Source organism: Seriola aureovittata, chromosome 22, assembly GCF_021018895.1.
Source record: "Seriola aureovittata isolate HTS-2021-v1 ecotype China chromosome 22, ASM2101889v1, whole genome shotgun sequence".
Taxonomy (NCBI): domain Eukaryota; kingdom Metazoa; phylum Chordata; class Actinopteri; order Carangiformes; family Carangidae; genus Seriola; species Seriola aureovittata.
In genome coordinates this window covers 10,198,002-10,217,964 of record NC_079385.1, presented here as the reverse complement: position 1 = coordinate 10,217,964, position 19,963 = coordinate 10,198,002, and the positions used below count along the sequence as shown (strand labels likewise).

General features: G+C 42.0%; 1 protein-coding gene across 1 annotated transcript in view; it reads right to left on the bottom strand.

Moving 5' to 3' along the window:
- Positions 1–18,417, bottom strand: part of pdzrn4 (PDZ domain containing ring finger 4) — a 35,278-nt gene extending 16,861 nt beyond the window's left edge. Inside the window, exon 1 of the mRNA XM_056368278.1 lies at positions 17,935–18,417. Coding sequence (XP_056224253.1) covers positions 17,935–18,003 — 69 coding nt within the window. The 5' untranslated portion in view covers positions 18,004–18,417. The remainder of the gene's footprint in view (positions 1–17,934) is intronic.
- Between the last annotated feature and the right edge of the window lie 1,546 nt (positions 18,418–19,963).

The window sequence follows — 19,963 nt, the reverse complement described above, 5'->3', positions numbered from 1 at the left end:
GAAAGTGTCAAGACTGTTAGTAAAGAGCTTAAAACAGGCAAGATAATGTCTAATATCAGCATAATTATTTGGAGAATACACCAGAAATATGGAGAGCTAGGTATTGGATACTTCACATTACCAGTAATTTCCACAAGTTTAGAAAGTGTTGCAAGAACTTTGGCTGCCCATCAGTACACACCTTATACTGCCATCTGCAGCTATGATGGAAATTAATGGATGACTGCATTGGATCTGTGACCTCTCGTGTTCTCACATTTCTGCCATAGTTTCATGACAGCTCTCCCCTGCACACAATTTTCCTAATTTAACTATCCCATTAGTGCATCTTTGAAAAAGTGTAGAGAAAGTTCCATGACATTTATAAGTTGGAATGAGGTCCAGATGGACACATTAATCTCCAATCAGAGGGAATGTTCTGGAAAGCAGGAAGTGATTGTGGGGGTAAACCTGCCAGTGTCTTTACCTGCTGTTGTTCCTCCATTCAATCTGCCTGTTGATGAGCTAACTGGGGGCTGATTAATGGCCAGCAGATGTGACAAAGACCGTGGATAATGGCTCAGAACGTGCAGCTTTTATGTGTTTGTGTGCACCACACATTTCGTACATCGTATACACTGAATTTACAAAGCATTAGGGGTATAATAAAACCACAAATGAGGGGATTAAGAGAAGCAGTCAAGTTAGAGAAGATGAGACAATTGAGATGTTGATTGTACAGAAAGGTTCAGAATCATAATTCTTAGTCATTCTATTTTCTGTTTTTATCACACAGTCTACATTAAACCTTAAATGACACAGATCCATAATCTAACAATATCTACACATTAAAATATCCTTATTTTTTTGTTCTGTTTATTTTTTATTTCCTATTTTTGTTATATTATTGTTTATTCTTGTCTGCTTCCCCATAGGGATGTAGTTTAATCTAGCTGAATGTGTGTGTATGTGGGTAAGCAAGCATAGGATCTATACATGCAAGTGGGATCTGTGCTGACACGTGTAGGTGAGCGGATTCCCTCAATATGGAACAGTAATTCCATTTTTATTAGTAGTTCCCTTTCTCATCACTCAACTGCAAGCGTGTAACCAAGCTGACGGAGAGACAATATCAACTCATTACATCATCCAGCATAACCCGTGAAAGCTCCAAGAGCGCGCTAAAAATAGTCTGATAGTCTGAGGTCAGGCCGGTCCATAGGGACTGCTGTAATGAACCAACAATCTTGCGCAGCCTTCATATACCTCTCAAGTTAAAGGTTACTATTGCCAATAAAAATGGTTCCCAGTAGCCCTAAACCAAAGCAAGTCTGTCTAAACACTCCTTCCTAAAGGTCAAGGTTCAAAGTTGCATGTTATATAGTTTGGGAGGACTGATACTGTAGCTTATGAGTGTGTTTGGTGAAAGCAGTGTTTGCATGTCATTGATCTACAGCCTTTTGTGAAAATGTCACTTACTTGTTATCAGCCCACTTTGTATGTTTGCTTTTACTCCTTGAGATATGTCTTGCAGGTTTTTTGTCCTTTTGTCTATGTATACTGGTCTACAAGGGCATAAAGCAGTGACTGCAGAAATTTTATGGATATAAAAGAAATATTAAACATTACATATCTTAAGTGTCAAGGGAAAATAAAGTATCTACAAAGAAAATTAAACTAAGCTTAACCACATCAAATTACATAAGTTACTCTAGAATCAGAATGGCAGTTGCTTCTAACATTACTCTGCTAATTCACGCAATCTAGCTATCGTTTAAATGCAGGACGAGTTTAGCAAGTTCTTTCTTGATCATGTTTAGATTTGGCTACTGCCTAATTTATGACACTGTATCACTAACATGTTGGATAATCAAAATTAAACTGTGTGACTATGTGACTGATAAGAAACTGCTAGGAAAAGGTAGGTAAATCTAGCTATGGCTAGCTGAAACTTTCTCATCAGTTAGCTTAACTTTACATAGCTTTCTTAGCTTAGTGTTAATGTTTTGCTTGGTTTTTACCTCTATTTTGAAGTTACAGAAAATTTAATTTTTTATATTTTCTCAGAAATAACACATTTGTTTAGCATAACATATTTATGGTAGACATATGGTAAAGCAAATGTCAAAACATCAGATTCTGGATTCAGTTTGACCAAATGTCTGTGCAAGTTTGACCAAATAGTTACATGTTGGCTTTGTATAGTAGAATTATGTTGTGGAAGACAACATCACTTAATCATATGTCTCCTCTGTTCGCTTGGACCCATGTGCTTGAAGAAGTCCAGTAGATAGTTGAATATGCCTTGATATTTCACTTCCTGACATGACTCTACACAGGATTTTAAGGTCACGCGTATAAGAAATGGCAAGTCTCAGCTATCAGCTATTAATACAACATTTTACTCCCTCTGATGCACCAATTACACACATCACTGACTATGAGGGGTTACTAGCGGACCATGGTGTGGAAATGGCTGTTACATGTGTTGAGACGGGGGTTGAAAGTAGCACAGTGAAAGCCAATCAGTCACCAGCACTGAAGCTTTCAATATGCTCAATAGAGGCTCATGTCAACCTTTAAATGTGTTGCACGGTTTTATCAGTTAGCCACTAAGATGGTTAAATGTTGTTTCTACTTTTGAATACAAACGGATAAGGAAAGCCTAGAGATTAGAGTGAGTGTTTGTTTATGTGTGTGTATTTGTGTGAGTGTGTGAGTGTGTATGTGTGTGTGTGTGTGTGTGTATGATCGTACATTTGAATGGGTGTGTTTGCTGCTCAGAGATAAGAGCATGATGGAAACCACTCAACCTCACAGCTAAATCTGTCAGATATGGTGTCATTGTGAGCAAATAGGAGCAAACACACGCGCACACACACACACACACATACACACACACACACACACACACACACACACACACACACACACACACACACACACACACACACACAGCTTAAACATTACATCAGCTCCCGACAGACTTAAAACAGCTCTATGAGGTTGTTTCCATTAACCATGTTTGGCTGAATAATGCAGTATCTCACATTGAATAGGCTCGTATAGGCCAGGAAACAATAAGCTGCCCAGGAGAGAGAACCCCTGCCTATTCAACACCGACCTCGTCTGCCCCTGAGGAGACATGTCGCTCAACACCACCAGCAATCTGTCTCCCGCAATCGCCCAGATCATGATTTTTCTGAACTTCAGCTCAATACAAGAAAGATTGTTTTTTTACATTCATGGAAATTGGCATATTGTGATGAGTGAGGAAGCGCAGGTGGCGTGCGCCAATAATCTGCCAGATCTCATTTCTCTTTCTCCTTTAGCTGTATCGAGATGATTCAGGAGGCCACTCTCATGCGGCGAGGGCTTACTGTCATAAATGTCTCATTTCAATAATAAAAGTCTCTGACATGCAATATCACCCTAGCGCTGCGGAGGCAAAGGAGATGATAGTTTCATAAATTTGAGTGGCAGGCTGTGCAACTGGTGCCATGCTCGGTCAGCTGAATCACATTGACCCTTGCCTTGTGCAGGATGAGAATACCATGATGCTATTGATGCATGTGTGACAAGCAACCCGGGAAAACTAGCAAAACAGAATAGAGATGGTTGAAATGAACCTTTTTTTTTTTTTTACATTCTTTGTTTTCCTTTGTCTGCCTTATACGACACTATCAGCTAAAGTTCAACATTATGTAATATCACTTAACTAATTTGAAAATGGCCAGTCAAAGGTTAAGAGGCAAATTAGTGCAGCAAGTCTGCTCCACAAGTTGATTCGTGAGTAGTTCTCTATGGTCAGCCACAGTCACCAATGCAGGATTCTGTATTCACTTTTGGTTGGACTCAGCATCAAGTTTATTTGGAAAGCTTAAGGAGGCTTGCACTGCTTGCTCTGATGCGTTGTCCTGCTGGGGTTTGCATTTCCCGACCCTGCTCAACACAGGTGGCGAGTGCAAACATCGGCATCTCCCGCTGCTAGCTAACTTTTCCCTGTAATATAACGAATGCGAACGTAACACATCTTTTTGTGGATCAATACTTAAACGTTTCGTTTACTCATGGCTTTTCTAAATGCCAAGTGCTCTGAGGTTGTTTCAAAAAAAAAAAAAAAAAATCTCACTACCTCACTTACTGTACAATTAAAACATCTGTCATTTCAAAAGAGCTAGAGGATTCAGATGTGGCGGAGAGTGGCTACAATATATAATTTACTATAATAATAGTCAATTTCAAACTTGAGTATGATGACTGTCTGGAGTAAGTAACTGTTGTTTTGTTGTGATATGATTCATTTTAACCTATATTTAGTCAAAGATGATTTGCTGAGCATGTGAGTCCTATCTTGGCCATGCAGATTTCAGCACTCGTTCTTTCCGACAAGAACAACTGCATCTTGTGGTGTTCACCAGTTGGGGGGTGAGCTCAAGGGCATCTTTGCATGCTTACGGACGCCTTAGTAGCTGTTTGCGGAGGGGAAAGTGTGCATTGGTCCAGCACTGAAACCACACTACAATTCATTCCCCTAACTGTGTCTTTTTATTCGGATTTCTTTTAAAACATTACCTCAGGATTAAAAAAAAAACAAAACCCTGACTCAACTTAAAAAGTGCACAAGGAGTTGGTGAGATTTCACCTCTGTTTTGTATTTTTTTTTTTTTTTTTTTAGCCAGGCTGGTTCGTCTTTTCCAATCAGCAACCGTTCACTATGCATTGTAATGCTCTGCTGTTTTACATTTCTGTATCGCGCCAATTAATCAAAGTGACAAGCTATTTAATGAGAGGCAATTAGAGTGTTAACCAAAATGCAAATCAGAGAGATCAGGGGGAGACTGTGGGAGAGAGGGAGAGTGCAAGATGTGTGTTTTGTGTTCATAGTGGCGGCGGGGGCTCAGGGTGTTGCGTATGTGTGTGTGTTTATGAGTGAGTGTATGTGTGTGTGTGTGTGTGTGTGTCTGTCTGTTTGTACCATGGCAACGGGTTCAAGGAGACCCCGCTCAGTGCTCTTATTAGGGCCCTTATTCACCGAATTGAGTTCAGCTCTTCCTCTCTGTGTTTATGTGCTCGTCTGCACCTGTGATTGCATCTATGGCCAAGCTTGCGAGTGTGAGTACAAGTTGTAATGAGTGTCCTTCACAGTTTTTCACAGACATGGGCTCCTGCACAACAGGCGAAAACAACCAATTAGTTCTGCATGAGGAAGACCACATGACAACATGAAATGTGGATTAAATAGCTGCTGTCGGGACGGATGTTAAGTAGCCCGCTCAGGTCAATCCCTTCCAGATCACACAGCATCTGTCTGTAGTAGATTAGACTGCGTTTCCTCTAGGAATGGCTGTTTACAGCACTGGCTTGTTTTAGCTGTTAGATCTTTACTTCAGACGAAGCATTAAAAGTAAAAAAAAATGTATGAACCTTTAGCTAAAATGTAAAGTGCTTCAAATAATCTTGCAACAATGGCAGCGGCCCGTGCTTCCCACGTTTCCCTGTTCAGTAGGAGCTGCAAAAAGTGACAGTCTGGTGTACTGTCCTTCAGCTGATTTTCCTGCATTCAAGCCCCTCATCATGAAGCATCTGAAAAGCTGAAGTGTCCTTCAACAAGATCGACTGCGCCGCTCTGCAGCCCGTCATTCACTGTTATCTCCCTGTGGACTAAAATAAAAGATTATCTATTACATTTTCCAGAATCCATTCAGACAATCTTCATAATATGCAAATATTTTAGTGTGTCTCTACCAATTAGACGCATCATGTCCTATTTATAGGCCCAGTGCATTTTGGTGTGTTGATGTTACCACAGTATTGCAGGGTTGAGCACCAATTTGCGCCACTGTGTCAGTGACCGTCACTACAACCCCTCTGTGCCCAGGTACCCCCATGAAATCAAGCAGGTAGGATCAATGTTTATTTTGTGTGTTAGCTAAACTCTGTATTGTTTTGATATTTAAAAAGCTAGCGAGGATTGCTTGTGTGATGAGTCTTCCAATCAATAAACACGCCTTTGCCTGCGCACGTTGTTTTCTTTTGATCTGATCTTATTAGTACTTTTATTTCTTTCATTCTCCTCTTTGTCTTGCAGTCTAGGTGTGTTTTTTTTCTCCTTTTGTCTGTCATTGTCACTGTAAATCAGCCCATTTCATTTCAATTCAGAGGGTAAAAAAGAAAAAAAACTCTATATTGCCAGAGCACTTTAAAAACAGACACTACATCACTTTCTGTTTCTACCCATCTGTTTTTTTGTGTGTGTCTCAAGGGTTTTCTCCCTTCTCGCTTTTCACATGTCTATCTTTTCCCCACCCCAGCTTAACACCACCAGCAGTGGAAACACGCATGCAGACATCAGAGACTGTTGACTTGTGACTGTCATTCCAAGCAGCCATTTCTGATGTAAGTGGGGGGAAATCAAAGGTTATCATCTGTCAGTGAACGCATTAAGAACCATCTCATTTCCTGCTCTTTGTACCACTTCTATATGCAAGACGGGCTTCCTTTCAATTAGGCTTCATGAATACAGATCCTTCCCAGTGGTAAAGCTTTGGAATGAAACATGATTTGTCTTGTATTCTGCTTTTTTTTTCGGAATTACAATATGAGTATTTTCTTTTATTCATAACACAACCCCAACAGCGTATGTGCTAGTGATACTTGCAAAGGGAAAAACAACATCCTACTGTATTATCACTGAGGTAATCCAGTGATGATAAAACTCCAATTAAAACATTCTTCCCTCCAGTTTACACCCCAGTAAGCTGTTAGATAAAAAAGACAAGAAAAAACCCCATGGCAAAAGTCAAGAGGTATTTGCACTACCTAGTTTAATCCACAATCGCATCCAGCATCGACGGTAGCCTGGCAGTTTCCTTCATTTTGTCTCATAAAATGACTAATACCTTCCTCCTGGTGGGCTCATACATCACAGCAGGGCCAATGTCTCTGTGTTTAACTAATAGGCTCTGTGTTCTCAAGCAGCCGAGGATGGCACGGGTTATGACAAACTGCATCAACAAGACATTCATTACCCTCAACATCCTAGCAACCAAATCACAATTACCGCGATCCACGAGTGAGCATCCAGCCCAGCCCCGCTGCCACACTCTTACTCCTCGCACACCACGTCGCCAATGCATAAATTAGCCTTCTTTTGTCACTTTGGGGGGTTTGGCGGGTTGAGAATTAGCTCAGTTTGTTTTGCTCGTGATGAGACAGGGTGCGCTGTTGCCGGATGACTGCGAAAACTTTACTGACAAATCAATAGAAGTCACTTTCATTTTCATTCTGCGTGTTTGTGTGTCTTGGGATCAACTGAATGTTTTTGTGTGTACATTTTTACGTGTATACTTGTGTGTGTGTGTGCGTGTGTGTGTGTGTGTGTATCCATGCAGATAGTTGTCTTGACTGACTAATGTACTTGGCCTGCACTGTATCAGGACTCTATTGTTGCACTGTGTCCTCCCCACAGTCATTAGATCACCATTAATCTCTCATCTGCCATTAAAACAACAGCCACTGAGCTGGGCTGAACAATAGTGTGGCCCTTCCTCCAGCCCCTCGACACACACTAGCAATGAGTTTGAATTAGGCTCTCGGGGGTCACCGATTAGACCCACATAATTCATCCAGACGGCTGAGTTCACTAAGAGGTTATGTTGCTCCTCTGTATGGGAAAGCTGAACGACATACTTTCTCCATCCAAGCGTGTCAGCTATTCTTGTACTTATCTAGCATATAGAAGAAAACTGGTGATATTCTTTATTTCTCTCACGTCCTGCAAATCCTATTAAAAGACCAAAAACCAACAACGGATTAATACGATTTACACGGTATGTGTGTGGCTAAAGCCATACACACCTCCACTGTTGGGCAAACACTATACAAACACATAATTGAGCTATGGTCCCTTCTTTATCATGAATGTGAGCACCGTAGTTTGTTCAAAATGAATTTGGTTCTGCTTCACCAAATGTGTATTAATCCACACCTGAAAATAGTCGCCAACAAATGCACTACTTTCTCCTGTTTGAGTAACGTTTGTTTAATCCCAGAGCTGTTTGAGGAAGTTATTATGCCTTTTTATGAAAATAATAATAATGTGTGACCAATTTAAAAAGATTTCCCTTGTTAGTAATCAATAGGCTTTGAGAGTAGAGGCTGTGCAGTGTGGCGAAAGTATCTCGAGTCTGGCTTGGTTTGGTTTTGTCTTTTCATGGGGTTTGTTGACAATATGGAAAATACAGAGTAATACAAGCCTTAATCTTTCAAAATAAATGTTTTTAAAAAAAAAAAAAAAAACTAGACAAAGAACTTCTTCTAAATTAAGGCATACAGCATTTTATTAGCACTGAACAATCTGTAATTTATGATTTATTATCATTATTTTTAGAGGTTGGTGTGGCAGTAGTGGTGATAGCATTTGACTGATAGTTTGATTTATAAACAAGTGTTACTGACTGAATACATCAGTAGGAAATTAGCATAGTTTCTAACTGCTTGCAGCACTTTGTATACTCATAATGGAACAGACAAACATCCCCAAGTTCATAATGTTTTCTTTACGAATCAAGAGTGGAAAAATGATTTTGAACGTTGCTGGACCCTAAATAATTAAGGAATGAGTTATTATACAGTAGTTTCACCATAAAACTCAGTCAGTCTTGCTGTGAATATTTGTTATTCACATGAGTGCAGATTTTGGTTGAAGGCAAAAAGAACCGGCTCCGGATGCTGGGGCATAATTAGCAAAACATGCTAAAGCTTGGAAAGTGAAAACATTTTTCTGGGGCGAGCACGAAAATCAAAGATTTATGTGCTGCTTTTTGCATAAAATTACATCTCAAGTGTGAACTTAAATTTTTCTATGTCCTCCAACCAAACCTTTGCTTTTTTTTTTTCATTTTAAAAGTGATATGTTTATGCTCACTAGAAGCACCTGAGTCATTAGCATTATTCATAACATGAATCTTCGTCTGAGTCTTCCCTTTGGTGGAGAAGAAAAACGACTTCACACTCCACTAACTGTGAGCAGGAGAGAAGGGCTCTTCCTGCGATGAAAAATACCTTCATCCAGAAGCATGGTTGGTTAGTTAAGTGAGAGACACTGTGCTGCAATTTCCCCCTCATTCAAACCGCCTCAATCAAGACCTCAGCTGTATTCATGATCTAAGGCACATGTGTGTAAGTCTACAGTAACCGAGTGAATGGCTAATCACATTCGCCACCAACGTATTATCAGCCGGGTGATGATGAGTGACTGCGTTTGTGTAATTTTCAGACTGTATCACAGATTGACGCATTAAATCAGACCATTGTTTCTTAAAATGGGTCACAGGCCTAATTCGTGTGAGTTTCCACGTAACAAGGCCCTGAAACATGATGTAATGATGATGACGAGGACCTGTTGAACAAAGGGCTGCAGAACCTCTTCCGGGGGAAGTGGAGATGGACGGTTGGGTCAGGAAAGTGTTTGACTCTGACACTGAGACTACGGTTTGTATCCCGTTTCCTACCAACAGTTAAAGCTGATTTTTCTCACCAATACCACAACAATTCCCTAATCCAACCCAAGCAGTACAGTTTATCCGGATTTTGGAAACAGCTGTTGATAAAACAGGCTCCTTAAGGTCTGCTTAATTGCCTTTACTTTTCTGTCTTTCAAACCCAAGGGACGGGAAGTCCTATAAGTACTCAGAATAATGGAAAGTTGGAACAGTTCCATGACAATGACTAAATGTTTTCAATTGATGAAGCCCAAGTGATATGGTTGAAAGCAGAAAAAAACAAGTAAGTGGGCCTTGAGTGTACATTTTTGCATATGTTTTTTTTTTTTTTTTAAAGACTGGTGTTGGACTATGATGAGAGAATGAGCAAAAGATGTCGCTTCAAAAATTTTTCTCGTTTATTGATTAACCATACCACTTATCCTATTTAGGGTTGCGGTGGAAAAGCTGGAGCCAATCACAGCTGACATTGGGCAAGGGCGGGGTATACCCTGGACAGGTCTCCAGACTATCACAGGAATTACATATTTCTTGGATTCATTTTACATGCATCTGTGAGGTTAAACACTAAGTAGCAATTTTGTTCATTGTTCAGAGGAAGACTGTGTTGTATCAGTTTGAACCACCTGTCCGCACATGCTGTGTTTTCTGCATCTACAGCGATCATTCATACAAAACATGATTTAATGAAACTGCACCACAGAGGAGACAATCTAATACATTTCCTTATAACTAACAACAACAACAAAGACCCATCCACAGCGCTTTGGCCACTCTCCATCCTGAGGGCATTTCCCATATCAACATGAGGCTCATGGTTACACCCTGCACTAAATGTAATCACCCCCACCCCCCCCCCCACCCCCCCCACCCCCACCCTACTATGCAGATGGTTTAGTGTTATTCTATCTGTAACTGGACTCGAAGCCAGGCTCTGAGTGGGCCTAATGACTCCTAAGCCCAAGTTGGTTAAGTGGGAATTCAACACCATCGCCCCGCTGTAACCTAATCTCCCTTTAGACCACCTGGACCCAGGATCCACCCTGTGCGTTCAAAACACACTTGGCAATGGCGCAGAAACAGTCCATTTGCATTTTTAAGCATTTAGCCAACAGCCTCCATCAAGACCTTTTTATATACAGCCTGTACTGCTCTGGCAATATGAGACCAATATGAGATATGTCAGACAAAAAATTAATCACTGAATTACAAGAGCTGTTTGAAAATAGTACTAACAAATAACCCCTGTCTCCCTCCAATGATTATCCATGATGAACAAATTCTTGGCAGAGAGAAAAAAGGATGGGGGGGGCAGAGGAGGTTTTCTTTTAGTAGTATAACTGACATTTGGTCTCAGATGAGAATTGCACCTTTGCTGCCAAAGAACTCATCCAAAGATCTGACTGAGAGAACTTTTATGCTAATGTGAAGGGAGTTGGAGGTTTTTTATATCTCAGAAGATATGTTTTAGCACCCCCCCCTCCCCAGCCGTAAATAACTGTGTGCATATCTTGTGTGCATTTTTGCAGCGCCATGTAGCAGCAATAGCCTGCAACATATACATAACAGCTCCAGATGGTTTGTCGTAACATCTGTCTTACCTGACAAAACATAGCCTGCAGCGTGTGGCCATAAGGTGATTATTGGGTTATTCTTGCACAAGGTTGGCTTCAAACCATATAACAGTCACCGGCTTGACAGCGCACACACTGGGACTAGACAAAATTAGTGTCTCTCTCTGCCACACATGAATGACAGACTGTCTCCGTGTCTTCCATCACTATCTTTTTAGTTCCAGGGTCCTTCCAACGCGGAGAGAAAATCTGTGGCACCTCTGGCGGCTTGGTTATGCCAAAGTGTATTAATGAGTGGGATACCCAGACAGTGACAAACAGGCAGCAAGACAGACAGGGGCAGTGGAGCGGAACGGACTTGAAACAGTGTCTGGCGACTGATAAGTGATGGTGGTAGGAGGAGGAGGAGGAGCAGGGGCGAGACTTTGTGTTTCAGAGAGGGCGAGGTTAAGAAGGGGAAAAAAAAAAAAAAGAATCAAGGGAAAATGTGGAAATTTAAAAAAGTGTTTTTGATGGCACACGACTCATTTCCTCTCGCTGCGGTTCTCTCCCCTCTTTCTTTAACTCACTGTACTGTCATTTCTTTCTTTCTCACACCTTATTTTTCCTTGCTTTTACCTTTCCATTTTACCTCAACCCCCACCTTTCTCTTTTTCTCTTCTTCTCCTGCCTGCTATCATCTTGGCCAGGCCACTTGGCTGATCGGTGAGTATGGTAATCAGCGAGAGGCTGATAACAACTGATAAGTCCTCTTGTCGGGTGCTAAGAGCTTGAATGACATTTTTACACAGTCGTAAAAATGGAAAAACACGCCGTAAAAGCTGATGAATGGATGGACCCTGTGTGATTTCCCCTCTCTGGGTGTTACATGAATGTACACAGTGTTTGCAAATAGGCATATCTACCTCTTAACATTGCCTTGTAGTTGCGTGTACATGCATCATGTGTGCATCCTTCGCCTTGTTTGGAGGGGAGACAGGAGGGTGGGGGTGAGGTGTGTCACAGAAAGGGCTTTCATCCTGGGCTTATCAGAGCCAAAGCAGGGGGAGATCGTTGGCTGCTGGAGCGAAACAGCGACTGTTGCTGCCCCCCCACCACAACCGTGCACACCGGACCTGTCTTCCCCTGTCTTTGTGATTCCCACCTTCACACACACACACACACACACACACACACCTACCTGCACACAAGCCAGAAAGTGTTGTGTATGTATCTTTGCTTACAACCAAGCAGACAGATACACAAAGAAAGACAGACATAGACATCAACTTACAGACTGACAAGCTTTCTGTCATCATCTATCACTCTCCGTGTCATTCCTTCCACTGCAGAGGAACACATACACACACACACACACACACACACACACACACACACAAACTAACACTAGGATGCTGTTTTCTGCATTAACCTGGCCTTAACCAAACGCTGAATAATCACCATTTCCTGTTTGCATTTTTTTTTTTTTGGCCGACGACTAGGAGACGTGCTACCCCACAGCGTCGGTGACGAGGCCATATGCACCTCTAAATCATGAGGCATTATCGCCATGCTGTGCTCCAACGAGCAACTATAACCATGATGGAAGACACCAGATGATCAGTGTTCAACAGCAGAGTTCATCTCCATAATGCTAGATTAACATTTTTAGAATGTTAATCATTACCTAAGTTAATTATTCAGCACCTCTAAGCACTGAATGTGTTGTCGGTTTATTATCTAGTGATCACTTAAACACTTTTTTTTTTTTTTGTGGAGGAAAAGAACCGTAGCTTTCACATTTTGGAATGAAAATTATAGTAAAAATGTGAGTTTTGATTAATTCACAATGTGATTAGCCACTCAGCAAGTGAGTGTGTCTGTGTGTGTTTGTGCATGAGAGAGAGATAGAGAGAGAGAGAGATAGAGAGATTTGTCAAGTGGAATTACACTGACAGGTGAAAAGGTCAAACTCACTGACCCACACGGACGGGCAAACAACTTCTTGGGCCGAAAAATGCAAAAAAAAAAAAAAAAGGAAAGGTCACTTCATTCAATACTTCCTGCAAAGCTCCAAATCCCATCACAGAGAAAGACACAAAGAAAAGAAAACGGTGAGTTCAGGAACCAGTGTTGCGCTTCTCTGATAAATGGACAGCTGATGAGTCGGGCGATATCACTTCCCTTCATCCCCTGCTGGTCATCTGCAGCACATTTTACAGCCCTAACACGTCATTCAGTGGAGAGATCTGGGAGCAGAAGATTATATTCATCATCATTCCCTGAACCTCTGACTTCTCTTTCATGCTCACTCATGGATCACAGGAATAATTTGCTGTTGTTGCATGATAACTCCAGCAAGGTGATTTTTCCATTTCCCTTTCATTTTCTGCTTCACACGTCTGTCCGCTGGTTGAGAAAAAGCCCCAGACCTCTGAGGCTGATGGAGCCGATAGCGCCGACATATTTCACATCCCTATCTGGAATGATGTCATGGTGCAGGGTCTGTGGTGGCCATATGGAGGTGACGGCTGCGTGGGACTGACCACAGCTTCCCCTGCCCTGTGTGCCACTCTCTGGACACCATAGGTGGTAGCGAGAAGAAGGGGTGTCTGTCTAGCCCCTTCCATGCTGTTTAACAGGCTGGACATGTGGCACAGCATCTGTCTCCGGAGGACAGACCCACACCACGGATTGGCCTGGTTCACAACCGTACACACACACACACAGAAACACACATATGTACAAAGGAACAAAAGGTACAAATAAAGGATATGTTACTAATATTAAAAGGTAATATCACACTGACTGTACAAAAACAAGGTAGTAAATAATATAGACGTATCATATACTGCTTTCTTCCATTGTTAATCAGCCTGGACCAGTAACAATGAAAACTATTTCATTCATAGAGAACAAACACTGTTATTTAGCACTAAGCAAAAGAAGACAACACACTGGGTAAGTAAGTGGCTGTTACATAGGCTGCTGTTTCGTGTCTCTTCGTGTCATGCAGTAGTGCTGACTTCGAAACAGCCCAAAAGACAAAACACATGGGTCCTATGAGGCCCTGAAGGCCAGAGGCTGTGGGACAATTTAACACAGCCACAAGCAAAATATGGAATGGCAATTGCTACAATTGCTCTGGATGGAGCCCCGAGGTCATACACATGGGTGAGTGTTCAGAGATATATATACACACACACACACACACACACACACACGATCACAAATGAAACATTCAATGTAAATGGTCTGACGAGAGTCATAAATCTCTGAGTGGCCGCTGGGCAGCTGAGGTCAGGCAGCCAGCAGTCCTGTCAGAGCAGTGCAGCTGCGTGAACAGAGATAACCTCCGTGGTAGAGGCGACACCGGGACAGGTCTGCAGGCAGAAAACTGGAATTGGTCTGTGTTACTTTTTCAAAATGAAAGGTGCAGAACAGGTCTGGTCCCAACATAATATATCTATTTTCGGGGGGGAAATAGAATACCATGGAATTCCAAAGCAGAGGAAATCCATTTTGTAGATGGGTCATTGTTTCATCATCTTTAAAAAGAAAAATCACCCCCCCCCCAGGCCTGGATACAGCAGAAAGTTTCACAGTGAATTTAATCTGGTGATGTAGTGACTCCATGTAGGGCTAGTTGTTGTACCACTGTAGCTGTGAGCTAAGTGCTAACACACTAGTCAACTGGCGCTTGTCAGTCACAATGACTCCCTAGCTTCTTTCCATTTTCTCTGCCCTGAACCATTAGTGGACATCATTTCATTCAGTGATGAGTGTTATTGGAGAGGGACTGTCAGTTAGCTAGCTTGTTAGCTTGGATGGTAATGGGGCAATAAATTCAGTTTATTCCAGAGACATTTATACTATCTACTCCTATGGCATAACTACAGTAACCTGCAAGCCATCTCTTTGACAGTTGAGGTTGAGTAAAACTGGATGATGGAACACGGCTAATAAGCTGCAATAGCCTCTTCCATTTTGGGCTCTCTATTCCCCTAATAGACAAAGCTGTTGAGGTGGCTCAGGGTCAGCAGCACAAATTTAAAGTTCACCTAAGTTAAACTTCAAATGAAACAGCGTTTTTTTTTTTATTGGAATGAATAGATTTTGCAGTGAATTTTGCCATTTTGAATTCTGGTGTGATCAGGCCATAAAACAGAATATACAAGATTTTGGACAGTAAAGTATCAACAAATGCTGACCGCTGTCTCCCTAATGCGGATGTCAAAACATTGAGATTTGAACTCCTTCACAAGCTGGATGAGTCAACAGATTATTATTTTGATTATCAGAAAAAAAAAATTCAAACTGAAAGTCTGTCTGGCAACGGCACTCACCAGCCCACACACAGGAGTGAGAGACACGCAACTAAAATACAGCAGCAGAGCATCTAGGGACAAATGAGAGAGTGTCAGTTCTTCCTAAGCACCTTCTCTGCCCTGCGTTAACTATGGTACAGTATCAGCATCCTTTAGTTTTGCACTGGTATAATGAGAAGGTGGTGTCCTATTGTGCAGCTCTGTTGGAAGTACAACAGAACAAAAACACATTTAGAATCTGTAGTGTTGTGTGTGTTAGAAAAGGTGAAATTAGGGAGAGGAGGAACCCAATTCTAGGTTGACAGAGGTAAAGCAGGACTAATGAGGATTATAGAGAAGGAGAAAGTATGAAAAAAGGAAGGAAAAGAAATGAGTCTGGAATGATAAAAGGGGAAAGAGACAGAGGGATTGTTGAGGAGTCTCTCTGGATTTGCAGAATCCCCTCACCCTCTAGTTTTGGGACAAAGTCACACTGACACACTTACTGCCTGGTGAGCTCTCTCTTTCTCTCTCTCTCTCTCGCTCGCTCTCTTTCTCTCTTTCTTTTGCACGGGTAATGAGAGCTGTAGGTGTCCGCCGACTGTCACATACACACCGCCGAGCGTTTAATAGTAAGCGGGTGCTCACTCGCTCACACACTCGCACGCAGTATTCCTGGATGTATGCCAGAGTGCCAGGACACCTACAGTGAGATGCGGAAATAGGAGGAAACCATAAGGCTCTTTTTTGTTTTTTGTTATCAGCCAATTGATTTATGATACAATACATCTACTGCTCTGTCAGGCCAAATAAAAATAGCCTGAGCTTTAACCATAGATACTGTACTCATGCCTTTGTTTTTGGTCTGTATATTCAGTTCGCCTCAACAACACAAAAGGAGTATTGACCTCCTAGGGTTTCCTTTAATTGACATGGTTAATTTTCATGCACTCCACCCAGGCAGACAACACAGACATCCACTATCTCATTAGAGCATGGGGGCATTTAGTCTGAAAGCTTAATTAGCTTAAGACTGCAGCACAGTGGAAAAAAAAAAAAAAAAAACCTTCATAAAAGCAGCGTCTAGCAGCGATGGAAGGTTAGAGGAGTGATAATGTATTTCTCGCATTTTAGAGCCCGACAACAAAAACAAGCACTCATTGTCACCAACATTATTATCACCACCTCAAACAACCTGCAGCAGCCGTATTGTCATAAAACAAATCAAACCATTCTGTCTTTTAGCTTAATGGACACATAAAACTTTGTTCCTATCAGTGCTAGAAAGGTATATATTTCTGATTTGAAAAGACATTTTGAGCAATACTAAACTGACAAGAAGTATTCAGCAGTCCTGCTCAGTCTCATTACGCCGTATCCAGTTTCCCTGCCGTCTGTAACCATGTAGGATACTAAATGATGAATGAATCCTCGCTGCTGCTGCTGCTGCTGGGCTGGCATTCACCCGTACTGTACTCAAGCAGCAGAGAGAACCCAGGGCACGTGTTTCCAGCTCCACAAACAATAACCATAATCGCTGCTGTAAAAACAATGTCACTGCACTTTACACGCACATGTTCATCTTTCTTTAAATTTAAAGTTGACATAAACACCTGATAAAGCTGATAAAATGCCACAGGAAGTGGCCACAGAGAACAAAAACATCATTTTCTCCTGTTTCTAAAAGGGTGATACTTTGGAGATGGGTGTTTTTTTTTTCTCAGCAGATTCACACTTGTGAACACTTCCTATCTAATCTACACATTTCAGCCAAGCCCAGTACAAGATGACAAGTTATACATTTACAGTGTTTTACTGCTCACAATGACGGTATGATTATTTGTGGGGGCATTGTCAATCCACATATGTATCTATTACTGCACATATATTTTGGAAACTCTAAAAAGGGCCAAAGGTCAATGAACTCATGCAGCACATCAGCAGAGATGTAAACTTTCTATTAAAGCATCAAAATCCCAGAAGCAGAATAAGATCTTTACGTGACATTGGCAATATGAAAGCTGTCACATCAGGTCAAGGAGAAGAAAAAAACATCCACTTCTGACAAACAGAGGGGGGAAAAACAGCAGAACACATTTGCTGGTTGTTCTTTGAACTGTTTTTGCTTCTAGACAGTCACAGGCTGGGGAGATGTGATGAATTATTCCCCTGGAGCCAGCGCGGGAAGAAAAGCTGAACTTGTTCTCACATCTCCTGCTACTGAGGAGAAATAACTAGCTCCACTCACTTTGATGGAAAGGAATACGCACACACACACACACACACACACACGTGCGCACACACATAGGCTCTCTGTCTGGCTGCTTGGAAGTTACTCATTTTTCTACATTGCTCACATGTACCTCTCCCATTTTTTTCTGCTCGTTCCCCACTCAACCTGTCTGCTGTCTTACTCCTTCCTGCAGGTACTCTTGACTTTGCTCACCCTTGCCTTCCTTGCTCACTGTAGGGAAATCCACTTGTTTTCAGACACCAAATCACTCCTGCCATTATCACCATCATTCCCTCCGCTGTCATTAAGTTCATCACGGCGATGACCCCACCGAACCTCTTTCTGGTCTCACTTACCTGTGCAATCTCATACAGCAGTTTGTAGTGTTCCTCCCGTTTCTGCAAGGTGCACAAATTGCAGCCCATTCTAGTTGTCAGGGAAACAGTGCTGGGTGCCCGCTGGAGTGTGTGTGCTGTCTGCGGCGTGTATGAGCTCCCCCTGGGGCGAAACACAGTCGGGCTCCTCTTCCTTGGCTCCCCCACACCTCTTTCTCATCCGTGTATCCTCAGAGATCCCCTCTGTCGCTCCGAGCACACCACGCACACATGTGGTTCAGTTCACTGCGTTAGTGGAGGTTGTGGGTGTAGTTCCTTCAGTGTGTGTGTGTGTGTGTCTGTGTGTGTGTTAGTGAGGAGTGTGTCAGTGGTAAGATGAGTAGAAGCACCTGGATTCTCTTTCCCTCTTGCCTGTCACTCCTTCCCTTGATTCTCACTTGCATGCCTACATACACTCCACTCCACTGTCTTTTCTCCACCACCTCCCCTCTCTGTGTGAGCACACACTCCTACTCACACACACTTTTGGCTCATGAAGACACACCTCCTCCTGTGGCAGGCTGTCTACACATGCCTGCTCCTACTCCGGCTCATGAATAGACAGCATCCTCATTGGCTGTTTAAGGGAAGGGGCTGGGAGAGAAGGGAGGGGACTGCTCTTATCTCGGGCAGATTCAGTATCTGAACGTCAGTGTTGTTGCATGCAGGCAGAGTGAAGGACATGCTGCATGTGTTTTTGTGTGTGTGTGTGTGTGTGTGTGTGTGTGTGTGTGTGTGTGTGAGAGAGAGAGAGAGAGAGTCAGAGTGCACTAGTGGCTGCATCTGTATTTGTATGCTCAACATTGCATCTGTTTGTTGTCAGTGTGTACACATTCCACCAAAAAATCCCAAATCCCTACATTTCACTGCAAAAAAAAAAAAATCAATACAAAAATCTAACAGGAGTTAAAATGCCATCCACACAGTTAATCAAGTTACTGAAGGGGCTATTTGTCAGTGCACACATTTGACAACTGGATTTGGCATGGAAATCAATCTCATTTGGATTCAATCTGATAGCCTGTTGCCCTCAGTACAATGGTTGGAGGAGTGGAGTTTAGCGGCTGCCATAGATTTACAGTCAGAGAGTGATAGTCACCAAACAGATGCTTCCCTCTCTCTGCGAGCAGTTAGACAAGGGCACTGGGCATTGTCTGACTGGGCTGACACACAGGAAGAAACACAGACAAGTATTGATTGGCTTCAAATTAGCTTCCAGCCCAACTGGCCCCTCTCTGCGGGGGAGCGGGGCAGTGGGGGAGTGGAGGAAAGAGAGGGTGATGGAAAAAGGAGGAGAAAAGTAGATGGAAGACCCAGAGATGCCGCTAAGATAAATTGAAAAAGCAGCGATATTACAACCCTGTCACGCTAGGAATTATGCTAATTTGCCACAGCAAATATGTTTTGACAGAAACATAATGAAGTCCAGATTACATTTTTTATCAGCATAATGAGGAAAAGTTGTCAATGAACATTTTTATGGTTCTGTATCGGCACTAACAGAACTTGGTAAAGGTTAGGGAAAGATCAAGGTCTTGATTTCATATTTAAAAACAAAGAGACTCGACGAATGATAGGATGTTTTTACACAATTAACATTTAGATTCAAACTGAAATTAAAATTTTCCACACTTTTTGTGTGAGGAATTATAAACTGATACTGTAGCTAATCAGCATTTTCCATTTTTTTTTTACTCATACTTGAAGAACGCCTGACAGTTTATCCTTTTTTTCAACAGTCCGACAAATATTTATGTTGTACTGCTTTCTTAGAAAAACAGATTAATTCTGACTTTTATCAAGACTCTAATCAAAGTGATTTGTTCGCTCAATGTAACCACACACACAACTAACCACACAGTCTTCGGTGTCAAAGTCCTGTTCTCTGTACGTATGCCATCCGTCTTACCACCTCCATACAACTTGTGAACAGTACAGAAAGGTAGCAGTTATGTTTCCTCTTAATTAAATCGTAATTTCTATAAGACTGTATTAATGTACTTATACAGCA